Source organism: Anopheles darlingi, chromosome 3, assembly GCF_943734745.1.
Source record: "Anopheles darlingi chromosome 3, idAnoDarlMG_H_01, whole genome shotgun sequence".
Lineage (NCBI taxonomy): Eukaryota > Metazoa > Arthropoda > Insecta > Diptera > Culicidae > Anopheles > Anopheles darlingi.
In genome coordinates, this window is record NC_064875.1 from 52,718,955 (window position 1) to 52,736,769 (window position 17,815).

Here is a 17,815-nt window from a genome sequence, read left to right on the forward strand (position 1 = left end):
CTCATTGCTCATCCTCCGGCCTCTGCAAACCACTTGCTGCAGCGTCAGCGAGGATGATCTTGGAATGGAGAAAGAGAGGAAGAGAGAGAGTGAGAAAGCGGGCGTGAAGAAGGAAAAAGGAAAGCCGGGTATCGGTATGCCCAACCAACCGTCGTCATCATCGTTGTCGTCGTCGTCGTCGTCGTCGTCGCCGTCAACAGGATGTAAATAAATATCTTTCCGCCGCATAGCCCGGGACGACCTTCGTTTGGCCGCAAGGCAAAAGGCTTACCGAGCGTAAGGAAGCCGCTCAAGTGTGTTGCCACTCCTTGAGGACTGAGCTGGCCCCATCCACTCTCTTTCGGCCATCCCGCGCCATTGGTCGGTCCGTGGCGTGCGCGGCAGTTCAAGCATTTTGAAATGCTCCCTTATTACCACGCGATCGCGAGCGGCGGAATCGGAAAGGAATTTTCCCATCGACCACATCGATGTGCGCGGTTTTATGTGTCGCACGAAAGTGCCAACCGACCGGAAATGAGCGGTTTAAACCGTTGGTCATGACCCGTCAAGCGGTGGCTTGAGCGGGGGGTGGACACGGATCGGAGGTCTATTATTGAGCTATGCTGCAGCATAGCCAGAGTGTTGATTTTCAGTACAAGCAGTAAGCAGCAGCTTATACGACGAAATCAAGTCAACTCTTAACCATAAGTAGGTGAAGTTCTCAAAGACTTCGAGCTTGTTGTCACCTTTCAGTACGTCGCCCACCAATCATGTTACGCTTAATAGCTTGTCGATGCATCATCATTAGCAAAATGCTTTACAATCGTTTAACAGTTTAAGTAAAAAGTTTAACAGTTTAACAGTTTAACCGCTATTGCTGTGTCCGTTGATTCACGATTCTTTTCAGGCTCTGGAGGTGAATCAGAACCTCGGTACAACCTGTTCAAACGTGCCTATGGCGGTGCCAGCTCATTTGTGCGTCACTTAGAAAGATGATTGTTTCGAAGCAATGAATTAAGAAGAACTTACCAGTTGCAGGAAACATATTGACAACAAGAAATGTCGTCTCGTGCAAGATCCCATGTCATACCATTTGCAGCGAACCCTCCGGTTCTCCTATTGCTTTGCACACTACACCACACGAGTCACGAGATCGCCGCTGAACCCGCGAGCGAACGGCGGAGCAGATCACACAGTGAGATCAACTGAACTAAACCTCCCGGCGAGGAATAGGAGAGTGGAGGAAGGTGCGTTGAGGGATCGATGATTCACGTAACGGTGACGAAGGACAAACGCACAAACACCTCTCGCCTGCCTGCACACTAGCACCGCACCACACCAAACCACCGCACAAACCTATGAATCACGATCGACGATCGCGATACCACCAGCGATCGCGAGAGCAGCGATCATCGGAAACGGGTTGACTGCAATAACTGAGGGCGGTGGTGGCACCTGAAGATCGAGGATCAATGATTCGGAGGGAGATGCCGTGCAGCTTCATTGGATGCTTATTTCCATAGATCGACCGCGAATTTCACGTTCCGTTTTCAATTCACTTTCCACCTGCAAGCCAGCTAAGCCACACTCACAAGGGCCACCCCACATAAGAAGCTAGCACCTTCTCGTCTGGACTTTTTCCCCTTTTCTCTCCGAATTGCACTAAAATCACACCCGTGGCGACACGGTTTTGGGCACCATTATCCGATCACCATTATTTCTCGCGATCCGGTTTAAATCACTTTGCAGCACAGCATCACAGCAAAGCTTCCGTGGAGCTTTCGTTATTCCGAGGAGCACGCGAGACAAAACACGCGCGATCGAAGCAGGATAACAAGAAGAAATGGCGGCCGATGCGCTCCCCAGAGAACCAGCTCCCGCATAAAGCATAAGGTAAACACGAACGCATAACCGAACACGTAAACGAAAAAACCCGAACAACGTGGCCTCATTCGGTGCCGCTTTTAGATAAGGTTTTTAAGGGTGGAAAAAATTAAAATAGCTCTCTCTATTCACGGTGAGTTTACTGTAATTGGTTAACACCAATTATCAGCACTCCTTCTCACTATTATTATATCTAAATTGATGTATTTGGGAAATATTTTTACTTTTACCAAATCAACCTAATCCGGTGTTTATTGTTGTTCACATAAGCTCAAATTGGTTAACATTGTTCTGGCTTTTTAACACGAATGAATAGTGGCTATCTGGGTTCCACTTGTTGCGTCCGTTAATTCAAATTGTAGCTCACTTTACGTGATTTGACAAAAACGTGATGGGTGGTGTAAAAAGCGGAATTGATGTTTTTTCGGAGGCATTCGACCGTGAAGTGCAAGTTAAAGGTCGCTGTTACCGCACGCTTCTCAAACAGTTTCGCCCGATGAACGGTCTCATCTCTCAACAGTTCTAGCAAGGTAAGTGTTGTCTACAATTCCGATTTGATCACCATCCGCATAATTCGAACGTAATGATCATTTTTTAATCAAAAAGTGCCTTTATTGAAATGCGATCGTCCCTGTTCTGCGAAGCTCTCAATCGGTCTTGGTATCTCTATGGTTCCAGCAGCTCTAGTTTGTTTGTCCAGCCGGAATTGTGAAAAAACTAGTTTACTTATCTTTCTGCTATGAACTGAAACGACTTATTCTAGCGATGGGTTCAACGACGTGGTTATAAGGTAGAGCAATTCATGGACACACCAAGTTTCCTTAATCATCATGTCAGTGAAGCACTTGTTGGCACATCTCGGTATAAAATGACCAGCTACTGTGACAATAATCACCTTTCATATTCACTCATAACGATCAACAGGGGTATCGAAATGCGTCAAAATGAAACCATGTTTCTATTTATGCACAAAGGCTGGGGCTTGTGTGAATAATGTTGCAGAATTAGATAAATTCCAACGTGGGTCGAGGCTCGCGGATCAGTGTTGTGTGGTACTTACCAAAGTACATTTACCCCACAGCACATCTGCGCTCACTTCCAGTCAGTAGTGAACCTTCTTCTCTGGAACTGTCGGAACACTCCCTCTGCTAAAGAATGAGGTGGATTCTCGCGGTTTCTGGTTTGCTACTTGCTGCCGCTCTGTTGGTTGGCACTGCAGCTGCTGCCGACAATCCGCGGATCATTATCGTTGGTGCTGGAGTGGCCGGAGTAACTGCTGCCTCTAGCCTCTATCGTGCTGGATTAACAAACATCACCGTCCTCGAAGCATCGCAACGCATCGGTGGCCGTATCCGGACTGCTGCATTTGGTGGCGCCGGACCAGTGGAGCTTGGAGCCCAGTGGTGCCACGGCGAAGGAGGTAACGTGGCGTACGAGATGGCGTCCGTCTTTCCAGGACTCCTCAAGACCTCCATGTTCACCGAGAACGATTTTCTCGTACAATCCAACGGTCAGCAGATACCGGAAGAGATCTCCGATCGCCTGTGGGAGTTGGCCCAGTCGATCGTGGAGTCAACGGATCGCGACACGAACACCGGCACTTTGGGAGACTTCGTAACCACCCGGTTTCGGGCGAAGATCCTTACGGATCCTGACTACAGTGATATTGACCGACAGCTGGCGGAACAGTTTCTCGTCAGTTTCCACAACTCGGAACGGGGCCACTACGCGTATGATTCCTGGTACGATGTGGCTGCCTCCACCGACGACGATTATGTGGAAACTGAGGGTGAACAAGCGCTCGCCTGGACTGGTGAACGAGGTTTCAGCTCTATTCTGGATATCATCACGGTAAGCGGCAAAGGAACCAATATGTCATTCCATGTAGCAATGCTTACCTACCATCCCTTTTGCAGGGAAGCTTCCCCGGGTCTACTAAGTCATTGGTACCGATCAACCAGCTGACCAAATTCAACAAGGTGGTTAACAACATCCGCTGGAAAGGTACTAGCGATGGCTACGTAAAAGTAACGACCGAAGATGGTTCGCTGTACAATGCCGACCATGTGATCGTAACCGTTTCGTTGGGAGTCCTGAAGGCAACCTCGCGTACCATGTTCACGCCGGCACTGCCGACTATCAATCAGAACGCTGTCGATGGAATCAACTTCGGTACGGTCAACAAAGTGTTCCTCTTCTTCGATGCCCCTCTTCCGGCCGATTTCGGTAATGTCGTCAATCTACTGTGGTTCGATCGCGATCTGCAGGCATTGCGTCAATCGAAGCATGCTTGGGCGGAAGCAGTTGGCTTCTTCTATCGAATTGACGGTAAACCACATGTCCTGTGTGCCTGGTTGAACGGTGCTCAGGGTCGCCAAGCGGAATTGTTGTCCGATGCTACCGTTCAGGAAGGCTTGCTCTATCTGCTCAGACTCTTTGGACGTAACTACAATTTTGGAAATGTGCAAAGCATCTTGAGGTATGCGAACTTAAGCCTTCAGCACTTCATCTATACTCACCTCATCTATCATGTCTTTCTATACTGTCTTTTCAATCTCCACCATCAGGTCCAAGTGGTCCTCGGATCGGTTTATTCGAGGATCCTATTCCAGTCGCTCCATCATAACGGAGCGTCTTGAAACGGGTCCCAATAATCTGGCTCGACCGCTTCGGGATGCTGCTAACGAGCCGCTGGTTATGTTTGCTGGTGAAGCGGCCAGTGCGGCACACTACTCTACCGTACATGGAGCGATCGAGACGGGACAGCGAGAAGCAACTAGCCTGATCAACCTGTATAAATGATGAGAAGATCCTAAAACAACGGATATTGAAATAAATCAGCTTCATTGACTCTTGCAAATAAGCATTAGAATTTCCGTTTGCTGCTCAACCAGGACAGTCACACACTCACACTTGATCTGAACTGTGATGCGCGCGATTTTATCATCCGTATCGTCACACCCACAGCGCTTGGGATATATTTAGCTGAGATTCACCAGACCACTAAAGCCAAGAAATGGGTAACAGTTGTTGCAAGGCGGTTAGATACGGCATATCAACAGTATCGGGCGTGTTATCTCTTGAAGCGGATCAGCTATAATCAAAGTCCTGGTTCCGAGGTTTATGCCGCTTCGATGAAGTACGTGTGGTTAGTTATCTGTTTAGTGTTCGGCGTGGCTACATGTTGTACTGCTGAAAGCAAAATGGGAAACCCTCGAATTATTGTCGTTGGCGCTGGTGCTGCCGGTGTTGCCGCGGTTAGCAAACTCTACCAGAGTGGCCTCACGAATGTAACACTTCTCGAGGGGTCTCATCGTTATGGTGGGCGCATCCATACGACTCCGTTCGGACCAAATGAAGGCATGGTCGAGCTTGGTGCACAGTGGTGTCACGGTGAGAAGGGAAACGTGGTATACGAGCTAGCATCGACTTTCCCTGGTCTCCTCAAATCATCAATCATAGCCGAAGGCAATATTTTGATCCGATCGAATGGGGATCGGGTCAAGCAAAATTTCTTTGATCGTTTGATGGCTTTCTGTGAGCAATTAATTGAATCTGAGGAGCGCTACAAGTTCAACGGAAGCTTGGGCGACTTCTTCACGGCCAAATACTGGGAAACATTGAAAACGGATCCCACGTTCCATGATATTGATCGTGAGCTGGCGGAGCAGTTCCTGGTGTACTATCATAATTACAACCGTGGATACAATGCGTACGATACGTGGTTCGAGGTGGCCGCACAGGAAACCGATAGCTATGAGCCAGCCGAAGGAAACCAGGCGATGGCATGGGCTAGTCCACGAGGATTCTCTGTTATTCTAGATATCCTTTCGGTTAGTATTTCAGAAGCAGTCTTGTTGGGTTGTTCAAATTCATATTAATAGTGTGTGCGTTTACAATATTCCAGGGTAATCATCCGGACGCCAACGTAAATGGTTTTGTACCGTTGGATAAACTGACTAGTTTCGATAAATTTGTGACGAACATTAAATGGCTCGGTACACCGAATGGCACCGTGATCGTGTCCACTGAAGATGGTAACCGCTATGAGGCCGATCACATAATCCTGACCGTTTCGTTGGGTGTGCTGAAGGCAAATCATCGTACCATGTTCACGCCGGCCGTACCATCACTCCAGCGGAACGCCATCGAAGCTATTTACTTCGGAACCATCAACAAAATCTTGCTTCACTTTGACACCCCTATTCCGGCGCAGTTTGGTAATGTTGTCCATCTGCTTTGGTACCAGAAGGATCTCGAAGCACTGCGAGCATCCCAACACGCCTGGGCAGAAGCTGTGGCTACCATTTCGTTGGTAGATGGCAAACCAAATGCACTCTGCGCCTGGCTGAATGGGGCTGAAGGCCGAGCTGCCGAGAAGCTGCCGGATGCAACGGTTCAAGAAGGATTACTCCATCTTCTAAAGGTTTTCGCATCTAACATGGAATTCGGAAACGTTCAGGCCATTTTAAGGTCTGTCTTGGGGGTAGTTTCCCGATGTGAGGTTATTAACGAAACAATTTTTCTGCCTACGATAGATCAAACTGGTCATCGAATCGCCTGTTCCTCGGCTCGTACTCTAGCCGTTCGATGGACACAGAACGGCTGCAAACCGGGGCAAAATACCTGGCCACTCCATTGGCAGACTCCGAAGGAAAACCAGTCGTCTTGTTTGCGGGAGAAGCCACTAATCAGAAGCATTTCGGAACCGTTCAGGGAGCCATCGAGAGTGGTCAGCGCGAAGCAAAGCGGTTGCTTGATCTGTACCTGTAGAAAGGATTGAAAAACATAATTACTGGATCGTAGAATTCGGCGACTCTATTAGTTTTTATGAAGGCACATATGTGCCGAAGCATTGCGTAATTGTCGGTGGGCGCGGAAAAAATCAGAAATGACCCAAAAAAGTAATCCGTTAATTCTACCCCTGATAAGAATGGTTCAACACGATAAGACACCATCTGGCTGGTAAATCGGTCGTTGCCAAGGTGATTCAATGCGTGCGAATGCTTAAAAGAAATAGACGAAGGCATTGTATATCACAGTGAGATAATTCTCGATATACACACTATGGTAGTGTAGCAAAGCAAATCTCCCTCTATTAATAGATCCCCTCAAAGATTGCGCCTTAAAGAAGACCTTAACCATGACCTAGACCTCCTACATCAACCCATCAACCGAACGCGCATGCCTTATTACTGTCATTTTCGTTCCGCTTCATACAAACTGTTTTATCATATACCGCTAAAGATAAGGAAAAAGGGGTTTTCGGTAAGTAGCGCCATGCTGAAATCAACATGAAAGGGTCTTGGTCAGTCATTTGTTTAGTGTCCGGACTGTTGGTCGCGGGTACATGGTGCACTTCTGAAAGCAAAATGGTAAACCCACGAATTATCGTCGTTGGCGCTGGTGCTGCCGGTGTTGCCGCGGTTAGCAAACTCTACCAGAGTGGCCTCACGAATGTAACACTTCTCGAGGGGTCTCATCGTTACGGTGGCCGTATTGGAACCACTCCTTTTGGGCGGGATGGTGGCGTGGTAGAGCTCGGTGCTCAGTGGTGTCACGGTGAGAAGGGAAATGTGGTGTACGAACTGGCATCCGCCATTCCCGGACTACTAACATCTTCAATCGCGAAAAACAATCTCACGCTGGTTCGTTCAAGTGGGGAACGGATCGAGAAAGAGGTCTTCCAGCAGCTGATAGCATTGGCAGAAGAAGTGGAGGAATCCGATGGAAGAGAAGTCTTTGAAGGAAGCTTTGGTGCCTTTTTTATACAAAAGTTCTGGGAAAAGTTGGAGGCCAACACGACCTACCGGGACATTGATCGTGAGACGGCAGAACAATTTCTTGTCTACTACCACAACTACTACCGTGGTTACAATGCTTTCGACTCTTGGTACGATGTGGCCGCTCATGAAACCGATCATTTTGAGATCACCGAAGGAGACCAGCTACTCGCTTGGACCGGGCCAAAAGGGTTCTCTACGATACTGGACATCTTATCGGTAGGTGGAAAGTATTCCATTGACTGCACCGAGTGTTGTGGACAATTTTGTTTCTCATTTTTTAGGGTAACCATCCGGGGTCTAGTGCTAGCGTACGTGTGCCATTGAAAACGATCACAGTCTTTAACCAATATGTGACCAACATTGAGTGGCTTGGTACACCGAATGGAACCGTCATCGTATCCTCCGAGGATGGCACTCGCTATGAGACCGATCACGTAATCCTAACGGTGTCGTTGGGTGTGCTGAAGGCAAACCATCGTACCATGTTCACGCCGTCCATTCCACCGGTCAATCAAAACGCCATCGAAGGTATTCACTTCGGGGCAGTCAACAAAGTGTTTCTTTACTTCGATGCCCCGATTCCGTCACAGTTTGGAAATGCTATCAGTTTACTATGGTTTGATAAGGATCTTGAAGCACTGCGTCAGTCCAACCATGCCTGGGCGGAGGCAGTATCCTTCTTCTACCGAGTGGATGCTCAACCAAACGTAATTAGTGCCTGGTTGAACGGAGTCGAAGGCCGGGCGTCCGAGCAGTTACCGGATGCGACCATTCAGGATGGATTACTCCACCTTTTAAGTATCTTTGCACGTGGCGTAGACTTTGGAAACGTTAAAGCCATTCTTAGGTACTGTTTGGATGGATGTGCTGTATGGTTCAGCAATTTGAACAAATTGGTTTTGCTCTTCATTTTAGATCTAACTGGTCATCAAATCGTCTATTCCTCGGCTCGTACTCTAGCCGTTCGATTATTACGGAGCGGTTGCAGACCGGGGCTAAATATTTGGCCACTCCTTTGGCAGACTCGGAGGGGAAACCGCTCGTCTTGTTTGCTGGAGAAGCAACCTCGGAAAAATATTACTCCACCGTACATGCTGCGGTAGAGAGTGGCCAGCGTGAAGCGAAGCGTTTGATTGATCTCTACAATTGATTCAATTTCGAAACTTCAATCATCATTTGTCGAATAAAAAAAAGATATTTCATCCCATTTACTACTTTTTTTCGGCTATGCAACCTCTACTAAGTAGAGACTATATCACATTAATAAACATATTTTTTCTTCCGCCAGGATACAACTCACTCAACTGATACACTGGTAAAAGCTACCAATAGCCTTATCATCAAGCTGATAGGGCGGTGAGCTCCACATCTTATCGCATCGATACACCTGTTGGCTAATTTGGCAATCGAGTCAGTTAGTAACTACCGCCGAAGCGACTACAGACGCAACTTAGAGGATTCTAGAAAAACGCACCTGTCCCTGGGATCAGTAAACGATGAGTTCAACGCCACCTGGAGTTCTGATCGTTGGTGCTGGTGCTGCTGGTATCGCTGCCGCAGCGCGTTTACTCGAGCATGGATTCTATAATCTGACTATCCTGGAGGGTGAGAACCGTATTGGTGGCCGCATTCACTCCGTACTCCGTGGTGCTAACATGCTCGACTATGGTGCCCAGTGGTAGGGACTTGCAGTAGACTGTCGATGAACTATCATTGTAGTGTTGTCTGCTTACCAACTCTTTCTAGGGTGCACGGTAAGGATAACAACTTCGTGTACGATATGGCCGATAAGTACGGACTGCTGGAAAGGGAGACGCACAAGGAGAACGATCTCTACTATCGCTCTAACGGCGAACCGGTACCGAAGGAAATCTCAGATCAGATGATGGAAACACTACAGGGCCTGCTACAATCTCACATGGATTCGCTGAAGCATTTCTCCGGTTCCCTAGGAGCGTTCTATGATCAAGTGTACGTTCATCACAATACGCTATCTCTAACATAGTCACAGCAACCAACAATTGATGCTTTCTTGTCTATCATCAGATTTCGTGATGCGCTCCAGGAGGGGAAGTTCGGTGATGTGGATGTGCGGACCTGCAATCAGCTGTATGAGTTCTTTATCAAGTACGAGAATACGTACAATGCGACCGATAGCCTGTACCAGGTGTCCGGTGCTGGATTACTCGAATTCGAGGACAACCAGGACGAGTATCTTATAAACTGGAAAAACCGTGGCTTTCATACGTTGCTCGATTTGCTTATGGTAAGCACATTTTTCCAATACACGGTCTAGTGCTTGTAATGTGCTTTTCAATTACTCAGAAAAAACTTCCCGAGCAACACTCCAAACCTATTCCGGTAGAGCAGTACGTGAGGTTTAACCATACCGTGAAATCCATCTGCTGGCGAGAATCAGATGGCTCGGGCAACGAACAATCGGTCACAGTAACCTGTACCAATGGAGCGATCCTTCACGCGACTCATCTCATCGTGACCGTTTCGCTCGGCGTGCTACAGGAGCAGCACACTCGTTGGTTCGATCCGCCGTTACCGTTTACCAAGCGAAATGCCATCGAAGGGTTGTACATCGGTACGATCGATAAGATGTTTCTTGAGTTTGAGGAACCGTTTTGGCCCCGTGACGGTAGCTGGCATGGATTTGGTCTACTCTGGGAGCCACATGATCTCGAACAACTCGAACCGAAGCGCCGATGGTTGACGAGTGTTTGTAGCTTCTTCGTACCGGCGCACACGGACCGATTGTTGGTTGCCTGGGTGTACGGTGAGGATGCTCGCACGATGGAAACCCTCCCGGAGCAGGACGTTGTCGAGGGTTTAATGTACTTGCTGCGGAAATTCGTGCCGCATAATCGACATCCGTTCCGTACCATTCCATCAGCACCACGATGGTTTTCACGGAGTCGCTGGTACTCGAATCCACACTTTCGAGGCACCTACACCAGTCGATCGATCAAATCGGACCAGCTAAATGCAACAGCCGTTGATTTAGCCTCACCTTTAGTTGGGACACGATCACGAACTCCGATTGTGCAGTTCGCCGGCGAAGCATCACATCCGCAATTCTACTCTACCGTTCAGGGAGCCGTTGGTAGCGGTTGGCGTGAAGCGAATCGCTTGATCGACTTATATTCTTCGCATACTAAATTAGAGATAAAAGGAAAATTATAATAAAGATCACTCTCAACTTATTTAGACATACCGGAATGGATGTAACGCATTCTTCCGCGGGATCTTTGTTCTTACAATTTAATTTCTGTTTGTAATTGAAGACATTTTATTGAATCGTTTTCGACCATTCATTCTACACGCGAGATGTCATTCATCCGAGCGATACCTTCTGGGAACTTAGGAAACGAACCATCCACGTACGTCGCAGAATAACGTAGTACATTTTCAAGGGATAACTAGCAATAAAGACGTTCGCTGTTGATGATGTTGAGGTGTTCGATAGAGATTGGATTGGAAGGACAGGATTGAATTGATGGGAAAGAAAGAACGAAGATGAGATGGGTCTACGGATGACGTTCGATTCGCGTTAACAGTAAGTGATCGTGTTCTTCTCCTGCATCTCCCTGCTTCTTCAGTTTCGCAAATGGCCGTATTCTAATTCTGTTTTGCACTATACATTTATTTATAAAAACGCAGTTAGATCATTTCCGAGCGCACACCTAAGCCAGCGAGTGTTAACGCGACTGACTGCTGTCCACTCTTCTGCGTGTGGTCTCTGCCATATTTCACCCATAAAGCTGTGAGTCCAAGTGTGTATGGGTTTTGTTTTGCGAACGCTTACAGAACAATAGAAACATAACTCAATCCACCACTCAATCCACTCTACTATTACATACGCGATTTGTTGCTTAACATTAACACATTTCCGATCTATCGATTGCCGTACTTCGATTTCTAATACGCCGCAGTAGTAATTCGAAAGGCGTTTCACCCTGTTCCTGCTTTTTCCGCTGGTAGCTTATCTTTTTTCTTTTTGGTTATTACACCCTAACATGCTTAGTAGTATCTTTGCGACAGCGGTGGTGAATGACTCGAGATGCTGCACATCCTCCTTCCCTCCCTCCAAGAGGTCAGTTCATTTAGTTTTGGCCGAAAACACCCCAACTACTACGACTACTTTACCACTTCCATCGTTCCTTCAAACACCATTCCTAAACTAAACCTAAACTTCCAAATTCAAATGTGATAACCTTCAAAGGACAAGGGATTTTTGTTGAAAAAGTAATTTTATTCAAGAGTCCCTACAAATGAATTTTCTTAAAAAAAATAAAGTAAAATATGTATAAAAGAGCTGACCAGAAACTAACTTACATCGAGCAAACCAAAGAAAGAAACATGTACGCGGAATTTGACCGCCCTGCTACCACGTTTAAATGATACAGAGTCCATTCGAACCATTGTTCGGCAAATAGCCGCACTACCGATCACATCATCGGACAATTCTTGTCGAGGTACGTGGTATTATGACACAAGGTTCAACACATCGAACATCTCATTATCCACCAACAGTCAAATAAAGAAAGCAATAGCAGCAGCTTAACGGTGCTTTTCTGTTCGGCAGCTATTGGGTTCCGTATTTGACTTTTCCTAATTCACAGATAATATAATTTATTAAAAACAACTCGAAACACTAGCAAAACGCGTTGGAAGAAGTGTTCTGCTAATGTTGAGAGTTATCTTCACTTCGGCTTTCGATAGTTTCCACGGAGAACAATACCGCCTCGAATGGACTCGTGAAACAAGGGCTAAATATCTCCGCCGCTTTGGTTTCTGGTTTGCTAACGGCAAATGTGTTTCTTGCGAAATTATAGAATCATAACCAATCGATACTCCATCGATCACTGTGCTACTGCCTATGTACATTGTTTCGCCTTTTTACTGCCGTCTACTATTAGTCAAGTGAGGGGATCTCTGAAATAGACCATCGTCATTACTAATCCCACAAACGGTAGAAATGAACTGAATGGCATAAAAATGTTTAACACTCGTTCATGCAGGGTTTTGCTTGTGGCAAAAGGTACATTTTTTAATGACAGGCCGCTCCTCTGCCTCTGCTACATCTTGTGGTTTTGGGTGGAAATGTGCGCAACTAACGCATCTCAGCTATTCAGCAATATCATAGGCATTCAAAAACGTATGTAAATCATAGGTACTGAACAACCTAGCAAGACGCGCTAATTGTTAATGAAAGAAATCTTATTAACCTTTGTTTTATCACCCAAGAGATGCTCTTATAAACTTACGCCCCATAGAGGACTTCATCGGTGAAACAATATGAATAATCAATGCATTTAGAACGAAAAAAAAGTCATCAGCTTGTGTTCCCGTTGGTTAAAGGCCCACACACTCCAATTAAACATCTCATTTCCCCCTCCCCCTGCCACGGACACAATGCAGTGGAAACAAACATTTGCCCTTCCTATGATCGAGTACCTTGTGCCGGTGAGTGTGATGGAGCGTGAGCGAAGATAGCAACAGACGAACGGTATCTTCCCTCTTGCGCAAATTCCTGCTCTAGTCTGGGTTTGGCTGCTACTGCTACTGATGCCGTTGCTTTTCAGATATTCACATTTCAGTTGCCCAGCACCTGCACATCGTCTTGTTCCTTTTCTCGTTGGCGTACCGCAACGGCAGTTTCTACCAACAGATAGAGACACTTGAACTGATCCTTGTCGTCGCGAATAACGCCTGCGTTGGGGAAGAGAAGAACAAAACACCAAAATTACATATCAAATAGTTGATAAGAATGGTTCGAGAGTCTGTCATCGCCAGGATGGACACGCACCTTTAACTTTCACTGCCGTCGTCGTGTGTGAGTTGGCGCTTTGCGAGTTGTTGTTGTTGCTGCTAATGTTGTTGTTCAAGTTTAGGTTAGCGTTCGTCGCGTTCACCGTCACTGCACCACTCGGAACCAGTGTAGCCGTTATCGTCTTGCCATTTCCGTCTAGGTATGGTGTTGCCGTTACGGTCGTCGCCTTGCCGGAGCTTGTCATCACGGTCAGCTTTTTAGGAGTGTTACCCTTGAAGGCTGTCGTCTGCAACACGGTACCCGCGTTGAGCGTACCTAGCTTCACTGTGCCAAGCGAAGCTGTGCCACCAGCTTGACCCACCACGTGTCCCGTGCTGATCACATTGGCGATAGTTGGTGTACTCGAGGCAGATTGCCGACTAGTGCCAGATGAACTGATCAACTGCACTCGCTGCATCCCTACGGGAACTGAAATTGTTGCATTGATTAGATTAATACTCGATTGCATAATATGCATATAATTTGGATACTTTTTAGCAATAAAGATAGCGTATGTGTCAAACAAATGACGGTTTGTTTAATCTTTGAATCACACCAAATAATTTGTTAAAGTGTAATGAGCATATAAAAAAATAAATTGTAATCTCTTCATCCCACAGATAAATGTAACAACATTTTAACGAAGCAAGAACTATCTTGTATCTGTACCTGGTGTTGTTGAAATGATCTTAGGTGTGGGAACGCTCACAGTTGCTCGAGGGGCTGTGTTATATCGGGAAGTGAAAGTTTCAAAAGCTTGAATTATTATTTCACTACGTCACAATCAATTCGAGAGCCATGTCACTTCTCTTCTCTCCTTTACCTCTTATTGCAATACAAAAAGTGGAGCCATACTGAATATATCATTGAAATGAAGGTCTTACCTGTAGAATTGGTGGTCGTTATAGTAGGTATATGTTCAATGTTGGTGTCTGTCGTCGTAAAGTACTCATTAAGGGGACTGTCAATCACTTCCTCCTCCGTAATTCTATAAAAAAAAACAAAAACTCTACATGTTAGCACAGCACGATGGACAATATGATACCAGTCCTTGAACTTACTCTTCGTGAATTTCTTCGCCTTTGTCGGTCGTATAACGAATCATGCTGCCCCATTCTGTCGATTCCGTTGCTTGTATTTCCTCTTCGCTTTGCGTTAGCTCATACTCAATATTGCTATCATCGGATCTGCACGGAATAAGGGAAAAGAAAAACATGTATTCACAACTGCTGGTGTGGATTGTTGCATTGGATGTGGACAATGCCAACCGGCACACTAACCGGTAAATGATGTTATCCTCGTAATCGATATCTTCCTCCACCTTCACCAACCCGGACGGTGTTTGCACGTACTGGTGACCCAAATTGGTGATAATGTGCGGCACGCCATCTTCGATGACTTCCTCCTCTTCGATGATCTCTTCGGTAGCACCAACCATCATATCAGCCGTTGGACTCATGGACAGCGACTCAGAGAGCCCTTGCGAGCCCAACGGACCTGCCATTTTCTTCCCACGGCGCGAGATAGTGTAGTGCAGAGGATCGTGTCCCTCCCGTCGGATCATTTCCGGCAAAATTCGCCGCCGAGCGTTAATGAACCAATTACAAACCTGTTGATTGGTTGCAATGTTTATACCGGCTAATAATCAATATGATCTTCTGTATCATCTTACCTGCAGCACAGTCAGATTGGCTTCTTGTGACAATGTTATCTTCTCGGCATCAGTAGGATACGCATTGAAACGGTGATCGTACAGCCATCTTTTCAAAATTTTGACCGACTGTTTCGGTAGGTTTCCCCGTCGTTTGCGGCTCGAACCTTGGCCACTGTTGTTGAAGCTATCATTGATCTCCTGCTCGTTGCTAAAATTCAGATCGCCCAACGTGTGCTCTTGATCCGATCCGTCCGAATCGTCGGCGCTCGAGACATGCGTTTTGAAGTATTCTTGAGCTGCAAAGGAAATGTTAGATAAGTTATTCAGTCGACAAAATCAATAACCTCTTCTCCAAACCCTGACCAAGACTCAAATACACACATGTTCTCTTTTTCCATAGAGGCAGTTGGGCTAGGAGGGATCAATTTTACCGCGAAATCTATGCGCTTCAGTTTCGGCGGCCAAATTTGCAAAACATAAACATACTTTTTACGAAAATGTCAACGGTGTGCGTGTGAAATGAATATCTTCGAACCCCCCACCACCTCATCCACAACTTAAACATCCATAATAAGGAACATATTCATGTAAATGCTTCTAGCGAACTTGTTATATGTAGCAGGAAATTCAATTCATATCGGGCTTGGAAAATAAACCAAAAATGGAGCTAATAATAAAAGCAAAGAGTTGGAAAACATCGCGGTAGCAACAGTCACACACACACCAGCTCAACGCGCAATGAGACTGTGGACAACACGCACACATCACGGATGATCTCCGTATTACGTCAAAACGCAGGCTTTTTGTCACTTTTCCCTGCTTCTTCGATAAAGAGCCGCGTTTCCAAAGATAAAATAATAATCATCAGATTTTTCTCAAGCCCCGGGTCGCTATGCAAAAAATAGATGCTCTGATCGGTGCGCCTAGAAAGCATTATAAAAGGAGCACCACCAAATCGCCGCTACGACGCCATATTGAATTTCAAGGAAATGTCACCCTGACGCATGATTTACCAGACGCCCGACGAAACCCTCGATTCGATTGATCCTAGATAGATCTTTTTGGTTTTTCCAGATTCTAGACGGCCAAAGAGCCAATGCTGTAATATTGCCACAAACGTCCTCGTCAGTTGAATGTGACAAACCTGCCACTGCCCCGGCGCGTAGGACGGTGCATCAGTAAAAAAAGAATATCAATTTGACATATCGAGGAACAACGAAAAAGGAGCGAAAGTTCCGTGGTTTTTGACGTTAAAATTATGCAATAAAGTTTGAAAGACCGCTTGTTTACGAACGGCGTAAAATAAAGTGCCGAAATACTACGCGTAACTAGCATTAACTAACTGACTTGGCCTGCAGACGATTCGTGGCTGCTGACGCGGCGAGCGCACAGATTCACAACTTAGGGGGTACGTACCTTCATTTTCCTGCATTAAAAGCTTCGCTTGAAAACGTGCCTCCCTCGCGAGATCCCGAATGTCCCGCTTCGTGGATCCCGTACCGCCCGCCGTAGTTAGCACCATCGTCCCATCCATCGGGACCGTCGTAATCTCGAACTCCTCATGCTCGTGCAGCTCGTCGGGACTGAGGATAACCTCCTCCGTCTCGACGATTTCCTCCACCTCCTCAATTTTGACGGTTTTTCGGTGCCTGGCCAACTGAAAAACGCGATCGAACTGATCGCCACTGTTCACTATCGTTCAACGGACACCGCGGAGGCAGGTTTCTCCCGCTTTCTCGCTGCTGTCGCTGCTACCGTCGTGAATGATGAATCAGGAATCCCTCGACGTCTGCCTTCTTTTAGTACGCGTTTCGTCTCGTTGGGCTGGCGTTGCTGCGATGAATGTTTTCGGGCCGCGCGATTTTCCTTCGATACACACACACGAGTGTACACATACACCGAGCACGGTAGCTGAGGTGGATAGAAACGGGTTCACTATGTAGCAACCGATGAAGCTAGTACAGCCTTGACGTGCAGTTTGCGCGGTGGAAATTCAACGGCCAAGAGTTCTACGCGTTCCTTTCCACCGCTCTGTTGTTAATATTTCTCAGTAAAAGATGCTGTTTTGTTCAGCTGTCAAACACGGATCAACAAAGCGCTCGCTTCCCTCCTCTCGCTCGACCACCAGTGAACTGTCAGCATTGACAACGCGTCCCTGCACACAAACGCGGCAAAAAGCCTCTCCTCACAAGCTCGATCGATGCGGCAGGAAAAAACAAAATGGCGGACGCGTGTTTCTTCGCTGTGTGCGTGTCGGCGGTGCTGTCACTCTGCTCGAAATCATCGAACTCATCGCATAAAAAAAAAGACTAAAAACGTAGAACACGCGCTCACGAAACACACGCACACTTGCACACGATTTTGTGGAGTTCGGCTGTCTTCAAAAGAACGGTGCCGAGCTTGGCTTGGTATCATCGAGCTCTCGGAGGTGCAGGACATCTCACACACGGCAGATAACTCGGCACAGGACTTTCCCAATGAAATTTGCTTACCTACTTCGGCACCGCCTTGAAGGCACACTTCCAACAGCTTCTTTTTTCGACAAACAAACGCAATTTTTGACCGTAATCCGCAATTTTTGGCGGAGCCAATCCCGGACGAATTCTTTTTTTTTGTTGCTGATACTTTGAAAAGTGACAGAAAGCGGCGCTCTGGTATGCGTGAGATGGCAGCCCCACCCCCACCCACTTC

At 46.7% G+C, this 17,815-nt stretch overlaps 6 protein-coding genes across 15 annotated transcripts in view; 4 read left to right on the forward strand and 2 right to left on the reverse strand.

Annotated features, from left to right (window-relative positions):
• Positions 1-1,793, reverse strand: part of LOC125957313 (sodium/potassium-transporting ATPase subunit beta-1-interacting protein) — a 44,123-nt gene extending 42,330 nt beyond the window's left edge. For all 6 annotated transcript variants that reach the window (XR_007469225.1, XR_007469223.1, XR_007469224.1 and 3 more), the window contains exon 1: positions 1,009-1,793. Coding sequence is in view for 3 of the 6 variants with exons in the window: in XM_049689934.1 (XP_049545891.1) it covers positions 1,009-1,062 (54 nt within the window). In the remaining 3 variants the exon portion in view is untranslated. The remainder of the gene's footprint in view (positions 1-1,008) is intronic.
• Positions 1,794-2,255: 462 nt separating this feature from the next.
• On the forward strand, positions 2,256-4,699 carry LOC125957331 (spermine oxidase-like). 3 transcript variants are annotated; one of them, XM_049689969.1, is made up of 4 exons: positions 2,256-2,393; positions 2,945-3,714; positions 3,780-4,342; positions 4,431-4,699. In XM_049689969.1, the coding sequence occupies exons 2-4, from the start codon at positions 3,019-3,021 to the stop codon at positions 4,663-4,665; spliced, it is 1,494 nt and encodes a 497-aa protein (XP_049545926.1). In that variant the 5' UTR covers positions 2,256-2,393; positions 2,945-3,018; the 3' UTR covers positions 4,666-4,699. The 3 variants fall into 3 exon arrangements, with proteins under 3 accessions (XP_049545926.1, XP_049545925.1, XP_049545927.1); XM_049689968.1 differs by having other exon boundaries at positions 2,263-2,393; positions 2,788-3,714; XM_049689970.1 differs by lacking the exon at positions 2,256-2,393 and adding an exon at positions 2,528-2,653.
• A 367-nt stretch (positions 4,700-5,066) lies between these two features.
• LOC125955591 (spermine oxidase-like) lies at positions 5,067-6,636 on the forward strand. The gene is made up of 3 exons (XM_049686728.1): positions 5,067-5,696; positions 5,771-6,336; positions 6,402-6,636. The coding sequence occupies exons 1-3, from the start codon at positions 5,067-5,069 to the stop codon at positions 6,634-6,636; spliced, it is 1,431 nt and encodes a 476-aa protein (XP_049542685.1).
• Positions 6,637-7,117: 481 nt separating this feature from the next.
• Positions 7,118-8,799, forward strand: LOC125957327 (spermine oxidase-like). Of its 2 annotated transcripts, XM_049689962.1 has the most exons (3): positions 7,118-7,865; positions 7,931-8,496; positions 8,565-8,799. In XM_049689962.1, exons 1-3 carry the CDS (start codon positions 7,158-7,160, stop codon positions 8,797-8,799), a joined length of 1,509 nt encoding a protein of 502 aa, XP_049545919.1. In that variant the 5' UTR covers positions 7,118-7,157. The 2 variants fall into 2 exon arrangements, with proteins under 2 accessions (XP_049545919.1, XP_049545918.1); XM_049689961.1 differs by having other exon boundaries at positions 7,931-8,796.
• Positions 8,800-9,143: 344 nt separating this feature from the next.
• LOC125957332 (spermine oxidase-like) lies at positions 9,144-10,842 on the forward strand. The gene is made up of 4 exons (XM_049689971.1): positions 9,144-9,327; positions 9,396-9,620; positions 9,696-9,915; positions 9,975-10,842. The coding sequence occupies exons 1-4, from the start codon at positions 9,146-9,148 to the stop codon at positions 10,839-10,841; spliced, it is 1,494 nt and encodes a 497-aa protein (XP_049545928.1). The 5' UTR covers positions 9,144-9,145; the 3' UTR covers position 10,842.
• Positions 10,843-10,930: 88 nt separating this feature from the next.
• LOC125957326 (uncharacterized) lies at positions 10,931-17,424 on the reverse strand. 2 transcript variants are annotated; one of them, XM_049689959.1, is made up of 8 exons: positions 16,541-17,424; positions 15,143-15,420; positions 14,751-15,079; positions 14,532-14,657; positions 14,355-14,458; positions 14,140-14,193; positions 13,468-13,899; positions 10,931-13,370 (listed from the first exon to the last, which is right to left on the reverse strand). In XM_049689959.1, exons 1-8 carry the CDS (start codon positions 16,656-16,658, stop codon positions 13,255-13,257), a joined length of 1,557 nt encoding a protein of 518 aa, XP_049545916.1. In that variant the 5' UTR covers positions 16,659-17,424; the 3' UTR covers positions 10,931-13,254. The 2 variants fall into 2 exon arrangements, with proteins under 2 accessions (XP_049545916.1, XP_049545917.1); XM_049689960.1 differs by lacking the exon at positions 14,140-14,193 and having other exon boundaries at positions 10,935-13,370; positions 16,541-17,414.
• Positions 17,425-17,815: the final 391 nt, after the last annotated feature.